The 23,144-nt window shown below is 26.4% G+C and overlaps 2 protein-coding genes across 3 annotated transcripts; both read right to left on the bottom strand.

The window, feature by feature from the left end:
• Window positions 1-3,197: 3,197 nt before the first annotated feature.
• On the bottom strand, window positions 3,198-8,728 carry LOC114131139 (uncharacterized). The gene is made up of 4 exons (XM_050197242.1): window positions 8,660-8,728; window positions 5,992-6,138; window positions 5,565-5,726; window positions 3,198-4,125 (listed from the first exon to the last, which is right to left on the bottom strand). The coding sequence occupies exons 1-4, from the start codon at window positions 8,726-8,728 to the stop codon at window positions 3,940-3,942; spliced, it is 564 nt and encodes a 187-aa protein (XP_050053199.1). The 3' UTR covers window positions 3,198-3,939.
• Window positions 8,729-10,861: 2,133 nt separating this feature from the next.
• Window positions 10,862-22,484, bottom strand: LOC126555884 (uncharacterized). Of its 2 annotated transcripts, none has more exons than XM_050210841.1 (4): window positions 22,341-22,484; window positions 12,674-12,823; window positions 11,428-11,589; window positions 10,862-11,086 (listed from the first exon to the last, which is right to left on the bottom strand). In XM_050210841.1, the coding sequence occupies exons 1-4, from the start codon at window positions 22,407-22,409 to the stop codon at window positions 10,898-10,900; spliced, it is 570 nt and encodes a 189-aa protein (XP_050066798.1). In that variant the 5' UTR covers window positions 22,410-22,484; the 3' UTR covers window positions 10,862-10,897. The 2 variants fall into 2 exon arrangements, with proteins under 2 accessions (XP_050066798.1, XP_050066797.1); XM_050210840.1 differs by lacking the exons at window positions 10,862-11,086; window positions 11,428-11,589; window positions 12,674-12,823 and adding exons at window positions 20,082-20,332; window positions 20,666-20,827; window positions 21,913-22,062.
• Between the last annotated feature and the right edge of the window lie 660 nt (window positions 22,485-23,144).

Here is a 23,144-nt window from a genome sequence, read left to right as displayed (position 1 = left end):
AAGGCGTATATTATAGAGCTGTGATAATAACACGTAGTATATATACGAGTATATTATGCTATCGTAATGTAATGTCGTTAAATCTTAATCCGTATAGGTATATATATTTAAAATTTTCAAACGTTTGATGCGTTTTATCTATACTGTGATTTTAGGCATCGCTATATTTAAATATGTCGATGTTTCAAACACATTATACGTATTATATTTATGTGCGCATAAAACACGTCGCTTAAAACGTTTCGTTTAAAAACATAACATCCCCGCCGCTGACAGTGACCCGCCGACTAAAACCGTCTCTACACCATTAATTTGTCCAAGGGATTATATCGTCGGATACGAAACACACGCTCACGTATTATACAATATATATATATATACATACATAAACACATATAGACTCATAAAACGTGTTGTCGTTTTGAAGAGTATATAGAAAAGGAAACGCTGGTCTCGCAACCGCCCACCCACCCGTCCGCCGCGCCACGTCATATACCGAACACCCGCACGATCACTAATTATATATAATATGTGCTGGCGAGCGCGTCACACCATTAACACGGCTTCCGTCGGTGTGTTATTATTACAGGAGCTTATTGCCATCACGATTTATGTGCATTTCTGCCCGACCACTGATGCAGTATACGTATAGGCTTACACATATATGTACACTTATAATGTATCATGTACCTATACGTGTGTTTGTGTGTGTGTGTGTGTGTGTGTATGTGTATTATATTGAGCACCCGCGAGACTTGCACTTTCCCCTCGCGCATAGTCATTTATTCATCGTTACCATAATATTATAGCATACCTATATATACTATGTACAGTAAAGCAACAAATCCTCGGCTTTGAAGACGCGAACCATTTGTTTGAGATTATATAATAATAATACGACTTACAATACGAACACTGCAGCTGATCGCCGTCACGCACATAATAATCATATAATAATAGTATGATAAATAAATGGTTTTAGTTTCAAAACAGAATAAACGGTTAACTATACATATCTACGCGAAAATCAGTTACTACTTTACGTATATATATATCAGAAATATGACATTATTTAATACATTCCGAATACTCGATATCCATGTAATCTATGCTATAATAATATACTTATTTATAATAGTACCTAACTCGTTATTGTTACGTATAAATATTACATTAGGTATTTGTTACTTGTTTCGTTATCAGAATCATAATACATCATACAATATCATCGTTAAAAATGATACATTACGTATTATAATATAATATAATAATGCAACAATAACATTTGAAAAACATATTATTTATTATAATGTTATGAACAATTACGAATAGTAATAAGCCATATAATATCGGAAAAAAAAATAACAAAATTATTGATCTGTCAATGAACGATCACATATTTTATTTTTAACCTTCATTTAAAAACATTTATTTTAAAATAGGAATTTTAACTTGAGACTATTTTCCCATTCACTTGATGAGGATTTAAAATAAAAACCTTTAAATGCGTTAATCGCATGATAAATCACAAATTTTCATTCATATTACGGTGCTATAAAATAATAAATTTATTGGCAAACGAAAAATTTACTGGAATAAAATATTATTTTATAATATGACAATCTTTTTAAAAATCGAATCAATTACCTATATTATATTTATGTATATAACAACTAAGCGTCTAAGCATTGTTATGGTATATTATCTAATAGAACTATTTAAAGTCACCATTAAAGTCTATAGTAAATTTACCAAAACTAATCTCTTACGTTCTAATAACACTAACCCAAGTTTTAGGAGTTTCCTAAGTAATTACCACAACTGATCTCTACTTGAAAAATATAATAATAAATAGTATAGAAGTTTTAAGACTTTAACGTTAATAATAGACACATTGTAATACACATGAAAAGTTACTGTACACAAATATACAATTAAAACTACAAACAGATTGTAAACATAAAAATGTATGGTTATTAGACAGAAGTTATTATGTTTAAGCGAAGTGTCAAGCTAACAAAACTAAAATAATTATAATAAGTAAAATTATTAAAATTAATGATTTAGTGTTAGCTATTAACAAGAAATATAATATGTTAACATATGCATTAAATTAATTTAGTAATATGTATTTGAATATGTATGTGAATTGTGAGTATAACAATCGAATATTTTAAATTTCATTGTATTTTAAAAATAGCGGTTATATATTTATAACTAAATCTGTGATTAATCATTAATGTATGACATACAGTTATGTGTATTTATTTTAGAATAAAAATATTTAAAAAAAATTTAAATATAATAATTTACTATAACATAATATATGGTAAAAGTTCTATAGTAACAAATATAATTTATGGTAAACCTATCAAAGTTATAATAAATAAATAAAGTATAAAACTAAACTTCCTAATATAGAATTTACTTATGTTTCAATAGTTATTTAATAATTTGTAAGTTATTAACTAACTATTATTTTATGAGGAAAATAATATAAACCTCTATTATGATAAGAGTATTAGATATTAAATTTATTGGTTGATATTTTATGATAATATATCTAGTTACTATACCTATATAGTTAGGTATTTGATTTACAATTTTACTTACACTGTTTATTAAAAATGCTGAGTATATTTTATAGTATCCATTTATTAGTTGTGTTTCTTCAATCAATTATTCATTTTGAATAATTTAATAAAAGCCACTTGAAATTATAATTATATAATTATTATAAAATTATTGAAAAAAATGTATTCTATTGTATGGTATGCTAAAAATCCATTTTTAATTTAATTTACATAGTATTTTAACAACGTATTAGGTATTGTATAACATATAGCCATATATTATATGCTTTTATAGTATATTAGATTAGACCTAAATGATTTATCTATATAGGTACCTATGGAATTCATAATGCAAATAGACTGTACTATTGTAGGATAGGTGTCTAAAATTGTTCAACCATAAGTTGTTGGTGTTTAACAATATGAATTATATTCACAACATTTATTGTACATTTTAATAGATTCAAATTAAAGTTAGGTATTGTGCAAAAAAATGTTATTTATGTACGGTATATAAATTGATATGATGATTATTAGGATATACAGTTAAATTTACTTAAGTCATACAAATGTACAATATCTTTAAATTTAAATTTAATATTATGTAAAATTATAACAGTTTAAAAACTTTTATACTTCATGTATAATATAATATGACAATTTATAAATTTTTTAAATCTTCTAATATGCGGTATACCTACTAATGTTTTCTGTTCTACCATAGATATACTGCTTGTCCTGGTATTTCATACTATTATTTGAATTGTTATTAATTTTATCTTTATACTTCTAAAACCTATCATTGATAAGACTAATAATATAATATCACAATTTACGTTGCAAGCCATGTGGAGATTAGAGGTTACTACTTACTGTCAGCATAAAAATAATTTAGATGGTTAAGTATAATTTGTGATGTATTGAACTGAATAGTATAAAAAATTATAATTTATAGACAATTTTTTAAAATGCTTGTAAAAGAATTTTATAACATTCTTTTGACTGAAGAACCCACAGTTAAATACTTATAAGATTATGGCCTGTTACCTTGTGAAATACAATGCCACAAATTTAGTAGTGATGTAAAACTGTTTAAAAGAAATAACCGAGGAAAAGTACGATAAATTTTCAGTCATATGTTTTCTTTTTATAAAATGTAGGTAGCTTCCTACTGTTCTGTTGGTCAGTACTGTAGAATAGTACAGTGTACTATAGTATACTGTAATGTTTACTACTGTAGACCGCATATTCGGCGATAGTTTTTTAAATAAATAAGTTGAAATAATAATAATATTATTATTACAATAATGTATTACTTACAAGGTATATTTATTATTTATATTTACGTTAGAATAATTAATAATAATTATTTAAATAACGGTTTGAGTTTTTTTCTATAACCGAATATTGAAACTTCGAAGATATAACTACCGATGTATACATCACCAGCATACATTTTTTGTGTTACTTTCCAATAATAGTTAGTTACATCAGAATACCACCGAACACCTTGGTCGATATCATATGTTGCGTTTTTCAATTGATAATTTGTCTAAACATAAAAGCTGAATTAATTATTTTTTTAAAAATATTTTAATAAATAATAAATATCTTGATACTATAATACTAGTATTTTGTAGGATCAATCCGTATAGGTACGTACATTTATATCGTTATAATATCATACTTGAGTTACAATAATTTAGGTTTAATTATAATAATATTCAAGTCTACATTTATTTCTAAATCACGCGTTAAAAGCACCGTTGAAAATCTGACGTATAAAATATTGTTTCTAAACAAAACATGTAGGTATTAGTTTTCTGTAGGTCTTTCGGCCTAACACATCGTTTCCGCTATTGATATTTGTTTTTATCAACTATAATTAATGCTATTACTTCGAAACCAGTTGTTGAGTACTCATTAGGTTGTAAGAATAATTTTATGATCTTGAACCTTGATCCTATATTTCACTTCCAACTAATATAATATCTAGAAATTATTCTACTTTGTTCGTGATAATGTCATATATATACGAATGAACAATAGCGATTAATATAAAACTATTGCAAATAAATTACGGATAATTAGTAAAATAAAACATTATGCTGTGCTAGGATAATTTCAAAAATCGTTCTCGTATATTTAATTATAACATGTATAGGATTTATTTAAAACGCTATTATCAAAATCGCATACTATATAAATATAAAATATTCATACAATATTCATTCTTGTATTACGTGTTATGAGCAGTGTAGAGGGTACAGGGATATTCTGCTAAAATGTTGGTCTACTACTACGCTCATCTAAACTTTAAATACTCTTAACACTTAACAAATTATTAGTCCGAAATTTGATTTTTATTTATCAAAGTACTTGAAACTATTTAATTGGATATTACGTCATACAAATATAAATTAACTATATTATTTATTAAACATAGTTGATTTCTAAAATTATATTATAATTAAATTAATCAAGATAAAGAATTACAATAGTGATTATGTATTTATGTTAATCTTAAAGTTAGGTTTTATAGATTTTTGTTATATTTTGATGGTATTTAATTAGGTACTTTATGTGGTCCAGCATATGAGTCTAGTACGAGTACATCGAATATTATCACTGATTAAATTGGGATATGATAAAATATTAAATAAACATATACATTACATGTATCTTGTATATAAATAAAATGTATAGAATAATAGATTAGAAAATAGCGAATCCTTTACTAGGATTAGATCAGGTAAGATCAGATATATTAAAAAAAACTTAAATACTAAATACTATGTATAGTATAAGGTATATTAACGATTTCGGTTAATTTACTCGAACTAAATCACTAACGAATTGCCTATCAACTAATCCAAATTAAAATAAAATTTAAAAAAAATATAGGTGCCTTATTGAAACACAATAATACCATTGAATTATCAAATAAAGCAAAGTTAAAAATAACTACCTATATAACTTCTTTATCCTTACTTTATCTAATGGACAAATCATAGGTGGATCAAACGAACTATACCAACGGGACCATATTTGGTTCTTGTCCTTTAATTTTGGACAGATATCTGTTAATTTCCAAGTTTGAAAGTATTCACAGTTAATGCCTTCAGGGTCACAACGATAGAAAATTCCGATAACCTTAAAAAATAGAATATACATAATTTAAATGTAAAGATAAGCAAATAGAAGTTTATTAATATCTCAATAATTGATTCGTATAATATTATGTAATTTATTTAGTATTATTTCATAGAAAATATATAAATCTTTACTATAATAAGTGGATCTGTAAAATATACAATTTGTTTTGTGATATTTTATGATAAACCAACAATAGCTAGGTTGATAAACGTACAATAGTTAAGTAAGTGTACTACGATTGTTAAACAATAGTTTTACTTACTGTATCGACTATTAGTTTTGAATGGATTGTAACATTTCCATTTATATATTGCGTATCTTTGTATTGGTCGATTGTAAAATACCCTGTGATATTGCCATGCGCAGACATTTTTTTATAACGTAACGTATATGTTAATAGTGGATTGTACTAAAAATGTTTAGCAAAATTATATTTTTGAATAAAATAATCTAAATCAAAATGATTAAAATAATATTTAATACCTACTTTGAGTAATTATTATTTTATTACGTACTTTAAGTAATTACTGTAAATTTATTTTCATTTGGTTAAAAGCTAAAAATTTATAATTACATCAAGAACTGGTCATATTGTTTCACTAGGTATGTTTTTGTTATGATAATTACATTTGTTTATTTATTTATTTTTTTAAGTATGACTGTTTTTTATTTTACCTGCACTATAGTCTATAGGTAAATGTAACTGTTGATATTTATTAAATGACACATTTAAGATTTTTTAATAGATATTTAATAATATTTAGATGGACATATTTGTTTGGACTGTTTAAAGCTTGTCTTAAAACATTTTAATCTCATATTCTTAAATACCATAAAAGATAAAATATAATATCACCATTCAATACAGTTCAAAAAATAAATTTTATACGCACAAACGTGTTAAAAAAAGTCATTAATGAATAATGGTTATAAAACTGTAGATGAAAATATTTCAAAAAAAATTTAAATATTTTAGATACATACTTTATTTTTAGTCCACTACATTTCATTATAGCAATACAATTTAAACAACATATAATATTAAAAAAAATACCATCGATATTTTTTTGCATCAGATAAAATACATTTGGAGGCATGTTATTGTTTAAGTACACAATGGTGTTATTTCATGAATTATCTAGCTAATTTATTCACTAACCTAGTGGTTCTCAACATTTTTTAAGCACAGCATACTTTACTCTTTACATAATTATCATGACACATGAGTAACTTTTTCTTTGTCGAAAAACTTTTTGTTCAAGTAGTTGTGAAGTATTGTGTATTGATTACGAAAATTACTGGACAATTTCTATTTTTAATAATAATACCATACTGCGTACCAGGGTTGAGGTACACAAGTCTGTGATTAAATCCGAAACATCGGTTGAGAATCTCTGCAATAACTAAATAAATAAGATAAACCAAAATATATAAAATAACTAAAGATTTCATAAGTTCTTCATTATTTTTCAGTTATTGTTCCTAACTACTAGTAGTTGGGGTAAAATAAAATTTTCGTGTATGAACTAATCAGAGTGGCCTACATTAACGATACAGGTATGACGATTAAATTGATTATTTTATTGAATAATAACAATAATACACACGGCTAGATAGTACTTCAACACTTGTGCTTCAATATTATAACTTTTGTAATTCATGATTTCATTAAATTCAATTTTGTAAATAATAAATGGTAAGGAGTTTAATAATAAAACATTGAATTTCATGCCGTAACATAATACATTAGTTATTAAAAAGTCAATGGAACATATTTTTCAGACAACTAGTAGCATTGTGTCAAGAGGTGATAGATTGGAAATTGGAGAGAAATTTATCATTTAACTTTAAATTTAACAAATTCTCATAATACCTAATTACTATAATTACTTATTCAATAAGATAAAATACACTTTATATAGAAAATTTAATTTTTTGATTTTAGTAAAAGAGATTTTTAGTAATTTACCACTGATCAATATGAATGTATTTTTGTCATTTTACATGTTTGAAATTATGAGATATATAAAAAAATTATTTTGATGCAACTGCTTTTAAAATGAAGTTTACCAGGTTCTAACATAATATTAAATACTTACAATGGACATAACATTCCTTACAAAAACTCCAATGAAAATGAAAATTAATAACTTGAGCATTATAATTATTTACTTGTATTATTATTAATGAATTAATGTTTTAAAATGAAAATTTAAAACGACACAATGTCACATAAATATTTATAACACAAACTGTTAGCTTCAAGTGCTAGTAATGTAATGAAAATTGCAATGAAATCATAAACAAGTGTTCTTTGTTCACAGAAATTTTGTAGAATTCAAATTACTAAATAACTATTTTGTTTCCCCGTTAAATTAATTATAGGTTAGCTGAAGGACTGTCATGATTCGGTTTAGTTTTCATTACAGTAGTTATTTCTATTGTTAATAAATATAAATTGTAATTCATTATACTTATCTCTTTTACATTTTTTTAATCGCTGAAATTATATGAACAACTTATTTATTTTAAATGATTAACTTATTAACTTTATTAACAAGCATTGATACATTATTGTTTAATATATAGTTTTTATTTATTCAAATTTTAATTACGAGAAAGGTTAGGAACTAGAATTTTTATATCTATATTAATAATAATTAACCACTCATATATAATATAGGTACCTACTTAATTAATTTTATTTTATAGCAATGTGATAATTTATTTTCTAGTATTATTAATTATTATTACTTATTATATTATAAAGAAATAACTACCAACTTACTAAAATAATTTCTTACTTTCACTGTTAAAACATTTCATGATTATTATTTTCGCCATTTTATTTTTGGGATTTTAATTGGCACCTACTTCCAGATGTATTCTAAAATATCTTAAGTATATGTATACAAAATAAAAACACTTACAGACATAAAATGTATGAAAAGTGCTCCAATAAGAGTAAAATAAAATGCCATCTTTAAATATGTTGCCATTACTTTCTGGCTTTGATATGTATCTGCTTATAGTTTTACAAATTAATACTGTATATACTTTATGACGGTACAAATAATTTTAAAATAGTTAAAAACAAAATATATTATGATATACTTTAATAGAAAATTAACTATTTAAACTGGTTAGAGTGGGACAATAGAAAATGGTATAAAAAAAAAAGATAGCTATTATTATTTTTCGGTAATTGCCAAACATAATCATATAAATTGTACCAATTTCCTGTTAATTCGAGTTTAAACACATTCTGCAACAATTATCGGGTGCCCGGGAATTGGGACACAATTCACCTTTTTTTCCAAAGGTATACGGTAATTGGGCCACTAAAATTTTATATTTATTACAGGTAGGCCCGGTGATTATGCCACTATTATATTTTAAATTGTAATAAAATAATATATCGTTTTATATAAATTGATACAATTCCTAATACTGCAGCGCACCCGAAACTTTACTCGAAGCGAATGCGTATGCCTTATCAAAAGGTAATAAATTATCCAATATCTTATGATATAGAATTATCAATTGTCATCAAATGAAATGGATAAAAATAGTCATACGCGAAATGTGCAAAAATTATGAAACCTAACTCGAACTACAAATGCCGTCGAGTCTTTTCATTCACATTTCAAAAATAATTTCTAAATGTCACATCCTAATATACATAATTTTTTAAATGTTTTATTGCAACTTCAATCAGAAGTTATATTAAGATTAGAAGTATAGGACAATAAAAACAAGAAAACGAACTTTAGTTCGACAAAATTTTATTCTTAATGAAATTAAAATATATGAAGAAGGGGAAAAAACCCGATTTGAATATGTATAATCTGTATCATGTTATTAAAAAAAAAAATTCTATTTTTAAATATTATATTAGAAAAAAATTATTATTAAATAATATTATTTATTATTCGTCTGACTTTATGGATCTAAATGTTTTGTATTATACTTTTATGTACCTAATAGAAAATTATTTTTTCATATTATTTATTTTTTGACTAGGTAACTTTATGGTCCTTATATTATATTTGTAAAATAAGTATTGGTATTCTTTATAAAAATTATTTCATATTTGACTAATTTTATATTAAATTAGTTAAATTTGTATGGAAGTATTTAAAAAAAAATATATTTGACGAATTGTATTTATATATGTCAACAAAGTAATAATTAGTTATTAAACATTATATTATATTCGTATTAATAGTATATTTGTGTGCTATACTTTTACGGCTCAATCTTCAGGTACACTTTAAAAATATAGATTTAATTTGTGGCCCAATCTTCGGGTAGAAAAATGTTAACAAATATTTTATACAAAACAGGTAGTTAAAATGTGGCCAAATTCCCGGGCGCCCCAGTTATCCACATACTTGTGAAACAAGATATTCTTTAAATTGAAATGCGATGAATAAAATGTTGATAATAATACTATTATTATTATAATAATTTGAATTAGTAATAAACAACAGTATTTTTATTTTATTATTTTTAAAAATTTTAATTGTATATGTATCATAGGAACAAATTATTGGTTCATATGTGATCAATTTGATTGCATTTACTATACTTGATAACTATTAGTAAAATACATTAGAATCATTTATTTTTACGTGCATTTTGTCTTATGAAGCATTACATTTAAATAGTTTTCTTTAAATATTTAATTTTTAATTTTATTAATATTGTTTTTATATATAATATCGAATTTCTTTAAGTTTGTAGTTTAAATGTTTATAAATAAATAAATTTTACATAATTTTAATATTTTATTATAGAATGAACTGGTTATGAAGAATTATTCAGTTTTTAGGTGAATTATAAGTATTTTTAATTTACGTTATACTATTTATACGATATATATTATTATAAATTATACAGCTTGCTAAAAATTTAAATTATAGTTAAAAACCAACATAGGAACATCATGTTTAACTCCGTAAGCTTACAAATTAGACTGTATTTATCTATTACCTATGAAACTTAATGTTTGGAAATAAAAGGATTTATCATGTATCTAAAATCTAAATATTTCATGAATATTTTTGACTATTGAGTTAACATAAAACAAATACTTAAATAAATAGTACAATTAATGTGTTTGTATTTAGGTACCTAAAAAAAAAGGTTATGAGAATAAATAAAATTTATGGTTTAAAAATTGACTTGATTTTTTTTCTGTAACCAAAAAATGATGCTTCAACCGTGTAACTACCAACAAATATATCGTCAGCATAAACATTTTGAAGTACTTTCCATTGGTAATCAGTTGCTTGAGGATACAACAAAAGCATCGGACCAATATCAAAAGTTGTATTTTTAAGTTCATAGTTTACCTAAATTTAAAAAGTAATAAATATTAAACTTTATGATTTAGAACACTCTAGCAGTAGGTAAGAAATAATAATATTATTCATTTTATTTGGTTAAAATATTATAAGGTGCGTGTTTTAGAATTTTAAATAGTGCACATAAGTAAAATTTATTTATAATAATATAATATAAATAATTTTAACCTATGTTTTTATAAATATTTTCACTAAACATAAACAAAAATTAATAAAATTAATATAGGTGCATACTGCATATATTTAATCATTATTGATATAACAATAAAATATTTCTGTTAATTAAAGTTAATAAAAAATGGCTATTGAATATAATATTACTGTCCTACTTTATTTATTGGACAACGTATTGGTGGATCAAATGAACTGTACCATCTGGACCATAATTGATTTGGGTCCTTTAATTTAGAGCAGATATCTGTTAATTTCCACGTTTGGAAATATTCACAGTTAATACCATCTGAATCACAACGATAAAATACTCCAATCACCTTTTAATCAAAATAAAATTATTTAATTTTAATTAGCCGACTATAATAATATTATTAGCTGTATTATTAAATAGTTTTTGTTATTACTTAAAATGTTTAGAACGAATACAATTTAACAAAATCAGAAAATAATACAAAATATATAATTAATTATTATTAAAATATATAATATAGTTTAATTTATACAATGGTTTATTTGTAATGATATCTATATCATTACGCCTACACAGCTTAATGATTCGATATCATTAAAATAATTTTAAACATGTTATTACCAGAAAACCACAATAAATAATCTGTACCCATTATATTATAATTATACTTATTATAAAATTAAATTACAAAGCAATATCTTACAATAACATATGCTTATGTACTAATACAAATAAACAACAATTTTAATATGGAACAACAAGATTTCAAAGAGCAATACTATAAGTAGAACCCTTTTTTTGATACACAGATTAGTCTGCTTTCATCAGTCTGCTCCCATCAGCTGAGTCGGATCTCAGCAGCATAGTCTGCTCATATCATCCAATACTGCCTCATACAGTTTTTCATATGTACCGTCTTTATCCGCTATATTCAAAAGCGCCTATTTATTTAACTCATTCATTTTAAATCTTTAACTCTTGTTGTGAATTATTAAAGTGATTTTTATTCAAACGAAATTGTATTTACATTATTTCAAAAAGATTAACGGCATCATAACTCTTGCTTCAAAATCCATCATCACTCAAGTTAAGCAACACCATTCACGTAAGAAATTATAATTACACTTATTCACAACAGTAAAATCATCGTCAGCGATAAATTAATAAAGACACACAGACTCAGGTACATCACAAATAATTGCATCCTACGTTTATAAATCTATACTCACGATCCCGATTAATCGTAATAATATATAGGCTTAAACTTATAATAAAAGTAAAGTTAGGATAGTAGCTACTCCTAGCTTCATAAATTATTATTCGTTGAAAGTTCTTGACCATAACATCTAGGTTAATATATTATTATAAGGTAAAGTCTCATAAATAGCAACGGACATGCTATTTTTGATTCATAACATATTTTTACTTACAATATTTATCAATTCTTTCGTATTGATTGAAATTTTTCCATTTATAAACTGTGCATCTTTGTATTGATCGATCGAATAATGATGAATAGTTATGTTAGGTTTTGAATACATTTTTTTAAATCGTATAGTGTATGTAAACATTGGATTGAACTAAAAATTATAATACAATTCAGTATAAGCATAAGCTGTGGACCAAAAGAATCATTTGTAGATTTACCTGATAATTAACACTATTATTCAAATCTTTAAAATTGAACTAACTTTAATAAAATATATTTACTATTATAAAATAATTTGTAATAATCAGGCAAAATGATTAGTTAATTATATCATCTCAAAATTTGTTTTAGATTCTGAACGGAGTGAAGAATGTATTGATTTTACAATGATGTGTGTGTTTTTTTTTTTTTTTTTTTTTGTTGTTGTGTCTGTGTACAGCATAACTAGTCGAAATAATGCTCCAATATCAAATAATGGGGGTGGTTTCCGATGTAAAAGTGAATATCCTTGGTGCATTATAGAGGTAAAAAGTTAACATTTTCCAACAGTTTTCAAAAAAATCGAGAAAAACAAAAAAAAAATGACGGAAAAACGGCAATTTTTAGGCAAAACCAGTTTTTGACCAAATCGATTTTTTTTTATGGTTGTAATTCAAAAACTAATCACTGAAAATACTTGAAATTTTCACCAAATGTTAATGTCAGTAGTATCTAGTAGTATTTAGTTAAATTTTCAAAAAATTTTGACTTTTTTTGAGTTATTTATAGACCACTGAAATTTTTTTGAGAAATTTTTTTTAAAGTGTTAATTAAAATTTTATGGATGACCAAAAAGTTTTGAAAATGTAATACAAGGTTCCTTATGAGTTGTTTTTATTGTAGCTAAAAAAAATAAAAAATCGTTAGTCACAATTTTTTTTTATAAGCGTTTTAGTTCAAATTTTTACGAAATCTGTCGAAAACGCGAAAATTTGCAAGTAATAAAATTTATTTCTTTTATACCTAAGTATTGAAAATTTGGTACAAGGTTCTCCATAAATTTTTCTTCAAATATCTGTAAAAAAAAACTCTACCGGATTCAGACAAAAAATTTTTATGAGTGTTTGAAATTTAAATTTTTACAAAACCGCGTTAAATAACAGTTTAGCCTCAAACGATTTTTGATATTTGTTATTATTCAAAAAGTGTAAGTCATAGATACTTGAAAATTTTACCAGTTATTAAGATTCGCATTTTCTTTACGTGATTTAATTTTCAAAATATTTTGACTTTTTTTGAGCTATTTATAGACAACTGAAATTTTCAATTTTTCTGAAAATTGTTTTTTTATGTGTCGATAAAATCTTTTTGGCCCTATCAAAATACTTGAAAATTTAATGTAAAGTTCCTCATAAGTTATTATTATAATGATTAAAAAATTATAAGAATACATATTCACAATTTTTTTTTATTAGCATTTGAAGTTCAAATATTGACGAAAATTCGTCAAAACTATGAATACTTGCAAATTATTTTGAGGTTCAAAATTCATAAAATTGTTTGTATTTATATCTAACGTTAAAAAATTCAACACTAAGTTTTCCATGAGTTTTGCTTCAAAAAGCTATAGAGAACATTTTTAGCGTCATTATAGGAAAAATGTTTTGAGCGTTTGAGTTTTAAATTTTTGTGAAATCGGAATATTTGTTTCATAATAGAATATATGACAATATTTAATTATAATATATTCTAGACTGACAAATCATCTCCGTTCATAATCCTTTTTTTTTTTTTTTTTTTTCGTATACAATGATACCTATCATGGGGGAGGTGATGCTATACCTTCTCGAGGTCTCCCCTGTGAGTAGTGTATTCCTGGTCTTTTTTCCGAATCTCTCAAAGATTTTTCCACGGATCAAACAATGAATACACGAAACCAAATAGCATCGAACCGACAGCCAAACATCCACGGATCTCCTGGCTCATTCGACAAAAACAGCTCTTTTAAGGACTACCCCACTGACGCACGTGATCATCGCGTAAATACCATAAAGAATAAAATACCCTTCAAAAAATTCAAAAAATATAAAAAATCAAAAACACAAAAAAAGAAATCATACATGCATATGGACGAACAAAAATACCCTAGTAAAAAAGAGTCACAAAGAACAATACGAGTAACGCACTTAAATGTAGAAGGATTAACGAGAGCCAAGTCCGACATTATAAGCAGGATATTTAAAGACACAGATATACTGGCATTACAAGAAACTCACGTACCGGAAAATGAGACAAGACGCCTGAAAATACCTGGTTTTAATATGATAGACTACAAAGGACACGCAAAACATGGATTGGCTACATATATTAACCAAAACTATAAAGAACAACATATAAATCCTGTTGAGGGTAACGCACACACAATTGGCGTATCTCTAGGAAATCTGTTAATATACAACGTCTACAAACCACCATCAGAAAGATGGTCCAACACTGTACTCCCAGTCCGACAAGACGTCCCCTCAATTTACATAGGAGACTTCAACTCACATAGTACTGAATGGGGCTACTCTAGAGATAACGAAGATGGGGAAAAACTCACCAACTGGGCCACACTCCATCGCTTACACCTAGTGTACGACGCTAAGCAGGGGGGAACTTTTAAATCAGGCCGCTGAGGGACGACCACATCACCTGATCTATGCTTTACGTCAAGAGACAAGGATGACCAACCTATAAGAGTATCACGTTCAATCATACCAAACTTCCCCAAAAGCCAACACAAATCAGTTATTATAGACATAGGAGTAAATTTCCCAAGGATCAACAAACCCGAAATGCCCCGGTGGAACCTACGAAAAGCTGTATGGCCAAATTTCACTAAATACATGGAGGAGAACATAAATCGCATTCCCCCATCCCAGAAAATTATCTAAGATTTGTTAAGCTTATTAAAAAAGCCGCTTCACTGGCTATACCAAGAGGGCATAGACAGAATTACATCCCATGTTGGAGCAAAGAGTGCGACTCCCTACTACGTGAATACGATGAAACCGGAAATGAAGTAACTGCCAACCGATTGATAGCCCTCCTGGATGAAGAGAGAAGAAACAGATGGATAACTGCAATGGGAGAAATGGATTATACGCATTCAAGTAGGAAAAGTTGGTCACTCTTGAGAAAGCTTGGTGCAGCACAACCAACAAGAAAGGTTGGTAGTGTAGCTGCCGGCGATGTTGCTAATATACTATATAAAACATCAAATATTAAACCCCATAAAAACAAAAAAATCGAGGTGAAAAGGGAATTCCAAGAAGAGCTAAGGAGTTGCAAAGAAAAGTCGACTCTTATGAACGAGTTCACTGCTGAAGAGGTCTATAACGCATTAAAATGTGTGAAAAACGGAAAAGCAGGTGGAGTAGATGGAATTCTTCCAGAATTCCTTAAAAATTTAGGACCACGAAGAATTTGCTGGATTGCAAAATTGGCCAGTAAAATAGCAGGCACTAATGTTCTCCCAAGACTCTGGCGCGAAACTAAAGTGATAGCTATTTTGAAACCCAACAATGAAGCCAGGAACCCAAAAAACTATCGTCCTATATCCCTGCTGTCAACAATGTACAAGCTGTTTGAAAGACTCCTCCTAAGACGCCTAGAACCACTCTTAGAAGAATCCATGCCTATAGAACAAGCCGGTTTCAGGAAAAATAGAAGTTGTTGTGACCCAACCCTTGCACTAGCAACGCACATTGAAAATGGTTTCCAACGGCAGAAAAAATCCGGAGCAGTTTTTCTGGATCTGTCAGCTGCGTACGATACGGTCTGGAAGAGAGGATTATTACTAAAACTGGCTAAAATAATAAAATGTAAAACAACGCTAAGACTACTAGAGAACCTAATCTCTAACAGAAAATTCAGTGTATCCCTCAATGGGAAAGTAAGCAGTTACAAAATACTACAAAATGGACTACCACAGGGATCTGTATTATCACCAATTCTTTTCAACACATATACTGCTGATATTGCCTGCACGAGCTCAAGAAAATTTATATACGCTGATGATGTAGCACTTGTCGCCCAGGCCAGAACCTTCACAGAATTTGAGGAAACGCTAAACGATGATTTAATAATCATACAAAAATATTTTCGAAAGTGGCATTTAAAACTAAACCCAAGTAAGTCTGTAACAAAGGTTTTCCATCTTAACAACCGAGAAGCGAACAGAGAATTAAAGATACAAATTGATGGGGAAAATATTGTATCAGAAGAATGTCCCAAATACCTCGGTCTGAAATTTGATAGGACCCTAACATATAACAAACACCTGGAGGGAACGAAAAATAAACTAAAATCACGTAACAACATTTTGGCTAAGTTAGCTAGCACCACCTGGGGCTGCCACAACAAAGTACTCCGGACTACAGCGCTAGCGTTGGTTTATAGCGTAGCCGAATACTGTGCACCCGTGTGGGCTAGAAGCGCTCATTGCGCTAAAATTGACGTACAACTAAACCATACCATACGTATCATATCAGGTACAGTCAGGTCCACTCAGACAATATGGTTACCCACCCTTTCGAATATAGCCCCCCGAGACTTAAGGAGACTATCACACACCACAAAGATATTACATAAGCTAAAAAGCCTGCTACCAGTTTTGCCACTGCAAATTGACATCCTCGAACATCCGCCATTACGCCTTAAGTCTAGAGCTCCCATATGGCATGCAGAAACTCAAAGCGAATCAGTTGAGTACCTATGGACGAGACGCTGGGAACAGTCAGAACCCCGTAATAAAGACCTGATCAAAGAACCATTTAAAAAAGTCCCTGGCTGGGATGGCACAAGGGCTATATGGACAACGCTTAATCGAATAAGAACGGAACAAGGAAGATGCAACTACCTACTTCACAAATGGGGAATGGTAGACTCTCCACTTTGCGAATGTGGAGAAACGCAGACAATCAAACATATAGTTGAGTCGTGTCCCATCACAATGTTCAAAGGAGGATTAACAAAACTACACTAGGGCGGATCAACAGCCATAAAATGGCTTGAACAACTAAATGCTCGTCTGTGATTTCTATTGTTATTAGTATTGATGTTATTATAATTCATTATACCTACTATAATCTACCATACTAACATTTTATATATTTTATTACTTGTTTTTAAATAGTTGACTAGTTATCTTAATTATCATATTTATTTATTTGTTTTAATTTTACTAACTTTATCTATAATATTTCTCACGCTATCTAAAGTCGAATATGTCATATGCAAATAATAATACCTATCATTGCATTCAAATTTAATCTACCCTAGTCCGAGGTCCACCCCACCCCCTAATGTACAGCAGAGCGGTACCCACTTGCCGACTTTATTTTTTTTATGTAGAAAATATAATTTACTATATATTATAAAAAATATTAAGTATACGTAATAAAAAATAAAATATACTTACAGACATCACATTTATGACAAGTTCTCCAAAAAGGATAAAATAAATTGCGATCTTTAAATACGTCGACATTATTTTCTGACTGCTATAGATTTGCTTATAGTTTTACAAAATAATACTGTCCATAATATTTTATGACAGTGTAAATGATTTTAAAATAGTTTAATATACATTTTATAATATACTTGAATAAAATATTAACTATTTAAATTGATAAGTGTGGGAAAATAAAATATGTTATTATAAAAAAAAAAAATAACTTTTATTATTTTTCGATAATTGCCAAACATTGTTATATTACACCAATTTCCTGTATATTCGGGTTTAAACACAATCTGCAGTAATTATCCACATACAAGCGAAACAAAATATTCTTTAAATTGAAATGCAATGAATACAAATTTTGATAATAATACTATTATTATAATAATTTGAATTAGTAATAATAGTAATAAACAACATAAACAACAGTATTAGATTCTGAACGAGGTTATGAATGTATTGATATTATTACAATGATGTGTTTTTTTTTGTATGTGTACAACATAACTTTTCGAAATAATGCTTCAATTTCAAATCTACTACAGTGGCTTCTGATGCTGAAATGCCATCGGTTGATGCATTATAGAGGTCAAAAGTAAGAATTTCCGACAGTTTACAATAAAATTGAGAAAAACAAAAAAAACAGTGACGGAAAAACGTGAATTTTTACGTTAAACAAGTTTTCGACAAAATAGATTTTTTTATACGTTTATAACTCAAAAACGAATCACGGTATCTAAATACTTTAAATTTTCATTAAATGTTTATGTTAGCGTTAAAAATTATTTTTTAAACCGTATAGTGTATGTTAACATTAGATTGAACTAAAAATTATTATAAAATTATTATTATTATTATTATTATTATTTGAATTAGTAATAAACAACAGTATTTTTATTTTATTATTTTCAAAAATTTTAATTGTATATGTATCATAGGAACAAATTATTGGTTCATATGTGATCAATTTGATTGCATTTACTATACTTGATAACTATTAGTAAAATACATTAGAATCATTTATTTTTACGTGCATTTTGTCTTATGAAGCATTACATTTAAATAGTTTTCTTTAAATATTTAATTTTTAATTTTATTAATATTGTTTTTTATATATAATATCGAATTTCTTTAAATTTGTTGTTTAAATGTCTATAAATAAATAAATTTTACATAATTTTAATATTTTATTATAGAATGAACTAGTTATGAAGAATTATTCAGTTTGTAGGTGAATTATAAGTATTTTTAATTTACGTTATACTATTTATACGATATATATTATTATATATTATACAGCTTGCTAAAAATTTAAATTATAGTTAAAAACCAACATAGGAACATCATGTTTAACTCCGTAAGCTTACAAATTAGACTGTATTTATCTATTACCTACCTATGAATCTTGATGATAAGTAGTAAATTAAAAATGCACAGTACTCATAAACTGAATAATAGTTATAACCAAATATACTACACAGATTATGTTTTTATCATCAAGTTGCATAAAAGGTTGTTTCACACTGATTTTTAAGCTAACGTAGTTAAACCTAAAACATGATCTGCTGACCGTATATTTGCCATGTTACGCACTTGTAAAACGGAGACAATACATGCAGTTGTGACGTTCTTTTAGGGAATTGCAACTAAATATAAGTTATACCATTTTCTTAAAATTACCATAAGGTTCGTCTTCATCTCTACAAAAGTATAATCATTGTTTATAAAAAGTGCTAATGTTTTATCAAATAAATTTATAATTATTAGAATATTAGTTAAATGTATAGAAAAATATAATGTTTGGAAATAAAAGGATTTATCATGTATCTAAAATCTAAATATTTCATGAATGTTTTTGACTATTGAGTTAACATACAACAAATACTTAAATAAATATATATATATGTATTATCAGTATTAAATAAATAGTACAATTAATGTGTTTGTATTTAGGTACCTAAAAAAAAAGCTTATGAGAATAAATAAAATTTATGGTTTGAAAATTGACTTGAGTTTTTTTCTGTAACCAAAAATTGATGCTTCAACCGTGTAACTACCAACATATATATCGTCAGCATAAAGGTCTTGAAGTATTTTCCATTGGTAATCAGTTGCTTGAGAATACCACACAAGCATCGGACCAATATCAAAAGTTGTATTTTTAAGTTCATAGTTTACCTAAATTTAAAAAGTAATAAATATTAAACTTTATGATTTAGAACACTCTAGCAGTAGGTAAGAAATAATAATATTATTCATTTTATTTGGTTAAAATATTATAAGGTGCGTGTTTTAGAATTTTAAATAGTGCACATAAGTAAAATGTATTTATAATAATATAATATAAATAATTTTAACCTATGTTTTTATAAATATTTTCACTAAACATAAACAAAAATTAATAAAATTAATATAGGTGCATATATTTAATCATTATGGATATAACAATAAAATATTTTGTTAATTAAAGTCAATAAAAAATGGCTATTGAATATAATATTACTGTCCTACTTTATTTATTGGACAACGTATTGGTGGATCAAATGAATTGTACCATCTGGACCATAGTTGATTTGGGTCCTTTAATTTAGGGCAGATATCTGTTATTTTCCAAGTTTGAAAGTATTCACAGTTAATACCATCTGAATCACAACGATAAAATACTCCAATCACCTTTAAATCAAAATAAAATTATTTAATTTTAATTAGCCGACTATAATAATATTATTAGCTGTATTTTTAAATAATTTTTGTTATTACTTAAAATGTTTAGAACGAATACAATTTAACAAAATCAGAAAATAATACAAAATATATAATTAATTATTATTAAAATATATAATATAGTTTAATTTATGCAATGGTTTATTTGTAATGACATCTACATCATTACGCCTACACAGCTTAATGATTCGATATCATTAAAATAATTTTAAACATGTTATTACCAGAAAACCACAATAAATAATCTGTACCCATTATATTATAATTATACTTATTATAAAATTAAATTACAAAGCAATATCTTACAATAACATATGCTTATGTACTAATACAAATAAACAACAATTTTAGTATGGAACAACAAGATTTCAAAGAGCAATACTATAAGTAGAACCCTTTTTTTGATACACAGATTAGTCTGCTTTCATCAGTCTGCTTCCATCAGCTGAGTCGGATCTCAGCAGCATAGTCTGCTCATATCATGCAATACTGCCTCATACAGTTTTTCATATGTACCGTCTTTATCCGCTATATTCAAAAGCGCCTATTTATTTAACTCATTCATTTTAAATCTTTAACTCTTGTTGTGAATTATTAAAGTGATTTTTATTCAAACGAAATTGTATTTACATTATTTCAAAAAGATTAACTCCATCATAACTCTTGCTTCAATATCCATCATCACTCAAGTTAAGCAACACCATTCACGTAAGAAATTATAATTACACTTATTCACAATAGTAAAATCATCGTCAGCGATAAATTAATAAAGACACACAGACTCAGGTACATCACAAATAATTGCATCCTACGTTTATAAATCTATACTCACAATCCCGATTAATCGGTAATAATATATAGGCTTAAACTTATAATAAAAGTAAAGTTAGGATAGTAGCTACTCCCAGCTTCATAAATTATTATTCGTTGAAAGTTCTTGACCACAACATCTAGGTTAATATATTATTATAAGGTAAAGTCTCATAAATAGCAACGGCCATGCTATTTTTGATTCATTACATATTTTTACTTACATTATTGATCAATTCTTTCGAATTGATTGAAATTTTTCCATTTATAAACTGTGCATCTTTGTATTGATCGATCGAATAATGATGAATAGTTATGTTAGGTTTTGAATAGATTTTTTTAAATCGTATAGTGTATGTAAACATTGGATTGAACTAAAAATTATAATACAATTCAGTATACGCATAAGCTGTGGACCAAAAGAATCATTTGTAGATTTACCTGATAATTAACACTATTATTCAAATCTTTAAAATTGAACTAACTTTAATAAAATATATTTACTATTATAAAATAATTTGTAATAATCAGTCAAAATGATTAGTTAATTATATCATCTCAAAATTTGTTTTTTTCTTTATGTAGCAAATATAATTTACTATATATTTTAAAAAATACTAAGTATACGTAATAAAAAATAAAATGTACTTACAGACATAACATTTATGACAAGTTCTCCAAAAAGGATAAAATAAATTGCGATCTTTAAATACGTCGACATTATTTTCTGACTGCTATAGATTTGCTTATAGTTTTACAAAATAATACTGTCCATAGTATTTTATGACAGTGTAAATGATTTTAAAATAGTTTAATATACATTTTATAATATACTTGAATAAAATATTAACTATTTAAATTGATAAGTGTGGGAAAATAAAATATGTTATTATAAAAAAAAAAAATAACTTTTATTATTTTTCGATAATTGCCAAACATTGTTATATTGTACCAATTTCCTGTATATTTGGGTTTAAACACAATCTGCAGTAATTATCCACATACAAGCGAAACAAAATATTCTTTAAATTGAAATGCAATGAATACAAATTTTGATAATAATACTATTATTATAATAATTTGAATTAGTAATAATAGTAATAAACAACATAAACAACAGTATTAGATTCTGAACGAGGTTATGAATGTATTGATATTATTACAATGATGTGTTTTTTTTTTTGTATGTGTACAACATAACTTTTCGAAATAATGCTTCAATTTCAAATCTACTACAGTGGCTTCTGATGATGAAATGCCATCGGTTGATGCGTTATAGAGGTCAAAAGTAAGAATTTCCGACAGTTTACAATAAAATTGAGAAAAACAAAAAAAACAGTGACGGAAAAACTTGAATTTTTACGTTAAACAAGTTTTCGACAAAATAGATTTTTTTATACGTTTGTAACTCAAAAACGAATCACGGTATCTAAATACTTTAAATTTTCATTGAATG

The sequence above is a fragment of the Aphis gossypii genome, chromosome 1 (assembly GCF_020184175.1).
Source record: "Aphis gossypii isolate Hap1 chromosome 1, ASM2018417v2, whole genome shotgun sequence".
NCBI lineage: Eukaryota > Metazoa > Arthropoda > Insecta > Hemiptera > Aphididae > Aphis > Aphis gossypii.
The sequence above is the reverse complement of the archived record's forward strand: the minus strand, read 5'-3'. Positions and strand labels throughout refer to the sequence as shown.

Bases quoted from the DNA above. Each gene is read 5' to 3' on its own strand.
- LOC114131139 (XM_050197242.1), bottom strand. From the start codon at position 8,728: ATGGCAACATATTTAAAGATGGCATTTTATTTTACTCTTATTGGAGCA. The intron at 5,727-5,991 runs GTAAGTAAAACT...CTATTTTTTAAG, and splicing joins CAAAACTAATAGTCGATACA to GTTATCGGAATTTTCTATCG. The intron at 4,126-5,564 runs GTAAGGATAAAG...TTTTATGTTTAG, and splicing joins TGATTTGTCCATTAGATAAA to ACAAATTATCAATTGAAAAA.
- LOC126555884 (XM_050210841.1), bottom strand. From the start codon at position 22,409: ATGTCGACGTATTTAAAGATCGCAATTTATTTTATCCTTTTTGGAGAA. The intron at 11,590-12,673 runs GTAAGTAAAAAT...TTTGATTAAAAG, and splicing joins CGAAAGAATTGATAAATATT to GTGATTGGAGTATTTTATCG. The intron at 11,087-11,427 runs GTAGGACAGTAA...TTTTAAATTTAG, and splicing joins TACGTTGTCCAATAAATAAA to GTAAACTATGAACTTAAAAA.